The sequence below is a fragment of the Calonectris borealis genome, chromosome 2 (assembly GCF_964195595.1).
Source record: "Calonectris borealis chromosome 2, bCalBor7.hap1.2, whole genome shotgun sequence".
NCBI classification, from domain to species: Eukaryota; Metazoa; Chordata; class Aves; order Procellariiformes; family Procellariidae; genus Calonectris; species Calonectris borealis.
The window spans coordinates 32642112-32646967 of record NC_134313.1 but is presented as its reverse complement, the minus strand read 5'-3'; the positions used below and the strand labels follow the sequence as shown (position 1 = coordinate 32646967).

At 42.2% G+C, this 4856-nt stretch overlaps 1 protein-coding gene across 2 annotated transcripts; it reads right to left on the bottom strand.

Annotated features, from left to right (window-relative positions):
• Positions 1–335: 335 nt before the first annotated feature.
• On the bottom strand, positions 336–4026 carry LOC142078166 (myelin P2 protein). Of its 2 annotated transcripts, XM_075140636.1 has the most exons (4): positions 3954–4026; positions 2297–2469; positions 1934–2035; positions 336–386 (listed from the first exon to the last, which is right to left on the bottom strand). In XM_075140636.1, exons 1-4 carry the CDS (start codon positions 4024–4026, stop codon positions 336–338), a joined length of 399 nt encoding a protein of 132 aa, XP_074996737.1. The 2 variants fall into 2 exon arrangements, with proteins under 2 accessions (XP_074996737.1, XP_074996738.1); XM_075140637.1 differs by lacking the exons at positions 336–386; positions 2297–2469 and having other exon boundaries at positions 1950–2035.
• Between the last annotated feature and the right edge of the window lie 830 nt (positions 4027–4856).

Sequence of the window (4856 nt, the reverse complement as noted above, 5' to 3'; positions counted from 1 at the left end):
AGGCAGATCAGTTGTGTTTCACCATTTTACTCAGAAATAGTCTGACTATTTATAAAGACATGAACAACAGAAAAGATGGCGCCATCCAAGAAAGAAAACATAAATCATTCATGTGGAGACAAACACTCTATTCTATGTGTTGAGAAGCTTTTATTGGATCACCACAATACTTCGGATTAGTTACACTATGGCTCTGAAATATCAAATTATAGTGTAGTCATTTTCCCAATAAAAGGAAATAAGAAAATAAAGAAGCACAGTGCATGAGCCTTTGGTCATCGAACTAAGCCGAGTTTTAAGAGCCAGTCCCAGTCTGGTGCAGAAAGGGAATTTCTTCACACTCTTTCATAGACTCTAGTGCAGACAACTCCTTTCATGGCACATTCCTAAGGCACAAAGAAAAAGATTAATATAAATCTTTGGCTGACAGCAGGTGTGTCTGCTGCAGTAACCACTGAAGTCAGTGAAAGTCCAGATGTCATGTTTTACATCTTTACATCTTTACATAATTTTTAGAGCAAACAGCAAAGCTATTTTTGTATTGCATTGGGAGTGGTTTCTGCTTTAACATCTTCAGACTTAATTAAGTGGCATATAATGACAATAAATTGCAAAACTAGGCTCAACTTCCAGAAACAAATTTACCTTCCTTGGTATTTGGCTTGACAGAAATATCAGCGCTACCTAGTTTATTATACCATGGCCCATGAACACTTTCAATTTTACAAAAATTTTTTTTTGTGGAAGCAGAAGTAGCCTGGGTAGTTCAGAGGTCAGGCTTCTGGCCTAAAAAACTGTGCACTTATGAGTCACAAAATACTTCTCCTCACCCGCTGGCCCCGGCGGCCTTCAGTGGTTCCCGGTGACTCACAGCCACCAGGTGTGTACAACAGAGGTGACAGGACATTGAAAAAGACCTCATTGGTCTGCAGAAGACGAGACCTCCTCCCCAGACCTATTTTAGGCAAGGGGCAGACACGGGCACCCTGCGGGTGGAAGAGGGACCCTACCTCCCTGTGTTTCGAAGATGGTTTTATAATTGGAAAAAATTTACACAGAAATGCAGCCATGATGAGATGCAAAAGCAAATCGCCCTTCCAAACCTACGAGTGCTTAAAAGAAAATGCAGTCAGAACAAGCCAGTGCATAAAGGAGTAATGCTGCCGATTTCAAACAAGTTGCCCAAATTAGTTTGGCTCCACTCTTCAAAAATTTAATGAACAAAGTATTTTCCTTCTTTCAAAAGTGAAATCTTAATTTTAGTAGTGACCCTTACAACTACGGTCCCTAAAACCTGTTATCACCCTGGCTTGGCCAACCCATGACTTCCACTGGAGAAAGGTTGAAGGGGGGGCGAGGGAAAGCCACCGTTCCCCTGCCCCCGGGAAAGATGCGGTTCCCGCACTGCGGCGAGTGTTTCGGAGGAGCCGTCAGGACCTGCCAGTCCCTGCTGCAGGTCACCACGCGGGCAGGCGTGGGCGCAGAGGTGCTGGCTTTCAGGCAATAAACCTCAAGCACCTGCTCAGTGCGCTTAGCATGCCCACGCGGAAAAAGCAAACAGAAGTGTGTGAATTGATGGGCTTTAGTGGAAATAGATGTATGAAAAGGCGTAAAATCAGTTTTCTAAGGTGGACAGGCTTTATTCCAAAGACAGGAAAAAGGAAAGAGCCAGTCCAGGGACAGCAGTACCCAACTTGAAAACTTTTATTTGCATTTCACAGGTTTCTGCTATTTGAAAACCTCATTGGTTTTAAGAATAATAATCTTGAGAGCAGTAAGTATGCTGTCAATTTATGGCAGCTCTGCCAATATAGTCGCTCAGTTATCTCATAAACCACAGAGAAAGCCAAAATTTACAGCCTATTTAGACATAAGCAAACTGAAGGGCTGCATCCTTCTGACCTTTATCAGCGTACGAGGAGTGTGAACTTACCACCACCATTTTCCCATCAACCAGTCTTCTCTTTATCGTGGTCTCTTTGCCATTCCACTTCTGCACTTGCACCAATGCTCCTTTCTCCAAGGTTACAACACTCTGCAAAGGCCAAGAGAAGCGTTTCAAACTGCAGTCCGAGCTTTGCAGATTAGAGTAGCTATTCGCTTTCTGTTCAGCAAGATCCGCATTCTTGGCTAATGACACGCTTAGTAACATTAGTTTCAGCACCACACTATTTTTTCTTCCAGTGCTTTCTTTGAATAGTTTGGAAAATTCACAGTGCACTAAGGGGGTAGGAAAAACTCCTCTTGGTGCTCCTCTAGGACGTCAAGACCACTCAGAGATCATCAGTCCTCTTACCTTGACTTTCCGGTCATCTGCTGTTGTTTCATCAAACTGCTGGCCCAGTTTGAAAGAGATCATTGTATTTTTGAAGGTGCTTTCAGTTCTGACGGTTACTACGTCCCCTTTCATACTGATGATCACATCAGGCTTTGCCAGGCCACCCAGTTTCCGGGTAGCTAAGCCCACTCCTAGAAATCAGAAACAAAATTATCATTACATTCTAGCAAGCAAGAAACTCAGTATCCTTTCATAGATTTTCAGTGGAAGAACAGTTTCTTCTTGAACACTCTAATGCCTGATTCAGATGAGACACTAATTCTTTGAATGTGGAAGTACTGCGTTCAGAGGCTGAGGCAGCCCCCGTTGATAGAGTGCACCTTCAGCAAGAAATAAAGATATACACGAGTATAGACTTGTGTACATTTAGCTAAGAAGAAACATAGATGGTTACAGATCTGTATGAATTTGTGTAGAGATAGAATGGGTAGAAAAATTCAGAGGAGAGGTCTATTTCTCATAAAAATTTGAAAAGGTCTTTTTTAAAAAAAATTATTGACAAATCTGAGGATCTGTACTTCCAGCTGCATGGAAGAAACTGGATATTGAACTGCCAATATACTGGTGCTGGTTCATTAGAATATACTGGAGATTGGGCAATTCCTAGGTTGCTACTAACATTCTTAAGGATCCTTATATCTAAATCTCAGTGAAAAATACAAGGATGAAATATAAAAAACGTTGAAGTATAACAGCGAAGACCTGCAGAGAGCTTCAGTGAAAATCCCATGTCAAAAGCCTTTTATATTGCCTGGTGCTTTTCAGTCCAGTTCATTGTCTACAAGTTGTGAGGTCTGGGGCAAGTGAGGATGAAGGCCACTGATGATGTATCGCTGTTTTATAAAAGCAGAAAGAGGATAGCTGTAGTTATTGCCTTTGTTAATGCTATGCTATGCTCAGATGAAAAGATTCGTATAAAAGGGTATAAAGTTATCTGTAAAGTATAACACTATTTGCAGTAATTCTATACTAAACAATTCTGTTCAGATCTTCAGAAAGATATCTGTAGCTGGTCTTTCATCCCACATTTACTCTGGTTAATTAATTAACTGCAATTCTTTTGTTATTCAGTTTAACATTTCAGATAAAGGGAATCAGTGTCTCAGTGAATCATTTACATAGAGAAAGCAGTGCTGTAGCTGACTGTCTGTGCATTTGCTATATAGGAATGAAGCCAGCATTAAAATGAAAAACAATGCCTAATTTATTACATTCCTGGCATTCTTCAGTAACAGATAGATTCATTCATAGGATTTAGACCTCTGAAACCAAAGTGTCATGAGACATCAGCTCCATTATATTGTAAATTATCACAAGTCACGAGTTTAATGGTGCAGTCAAGAGAAACATAAAAAAATGCTGCATCTCCATAGATTCTTCTCATTACAGAAAAATAAATTAGATCAGGTCGGTTCAGCTAGACAGAAGTAAATTTATCTGTTTTTCCATTTTAGATGCTAAAGGAAAGAAATTAAATTATGCTAGAAAAGTAATTAAAGTGCTTTTGTGGCCAGGAAGAATCGATGCCACAGCATCCATGAGCAAAGCATCAGGTGAAGAAGAGACATTCCCAAAGACAACTTATTAAAAAAAAAAAAGAAATAACATTTCTCACCCAATTCTTTCATATAGTCATCAAAATTTTCACTGGAGACGAGTTTCCAGGTTCCCACAAATCGGTTACACATTGTATAGGCTTTGCGAGGCAGTGGTCCTGCGGAGAGAGGCAGTGGCCACAGCAGCTCTTGGTGGGAGGCAGAGAGATTGTGTGCCCGACTCAGACCTCGCTGGCCTCCTTTTAAAGATGCCCGGTCCCTGTAGCGGTCAGGAGGGGCCAATAGGAGCGGCAGTGCCAGGGCAAGACAATGTGCACCTTGTCCGAGGCAGCGGTGTCAGGACCGAGGCTCCGGGTGACGCCTGCCTCGGCTTCCTCCACTGAATATAGATCAGGACACTGAGGGGTGCGTGGGGACGGGGACATGAGGTTACCACTGCATCCGCAGAGCCGTCAGGGGACACTGCGGTGGGGTCTCAGCAACACGGAGTCGCTAAGCACAAGAGCACTGCAGCCATATGAAACCCAGCTCTGACCGTTCTCGCAATGCCATTCTCCTGCTATCACCGTATAGAATAGAATGGAATAGAATAGAATGGAATGGAATGGAATGGAATGGAATGGATAGAATAGAATAGAATAGAATAGAATAGAATAGAATAGAATATTTCAGTTGGAAGGGACCTACAACAATCATCTTGTCCAACTGCCTGAGTGCTTCAGGGCTGACCAAAAGTTAAAGCAAGTTATTAAGGGCATTGTCCAAATGCTTCTTAAACACTGACAGGTATGGGGCATCGACCACCTCTCTAGGAAGCCTGTTCCAGTGTTTGACCACACTCTCAGTAAAGAAATGCTTCCTACTGTCCAGTCTAAACCTCCTCTGGTGCAGCTTTGAACCATTACCATGTGTCCTATCACTGGATACCAGGAAGAAGAGATCGGCACCTCCCTCTCCACTTC

Excerpts from the sequence above, each read along its gene's own strand:
- LOC142078166 (XM_075140636.1), bottom strand. The coding sequence starts at position 4,026 with ATGTGTAACCGATTTGTGGGAACCTGGAAACTCGTCTCCAGTGAAAAT. Across the intron at positions 2,036-2,296 it reads CAGATGACCGGAAAGTCAAG|AGTGTTGTAACCTTGGAGAA; the intron begins GTAAGAGGACTG and ends TGGCCTTTGCAG. Across the intron at positions 387-1,933 it reads TTGATGGGAAAATGGTGGTG|GAATGTGCCATGAAAGGAGT; the intron begins GTAAGTTCACAC and ends TTTGTGCCTTAG.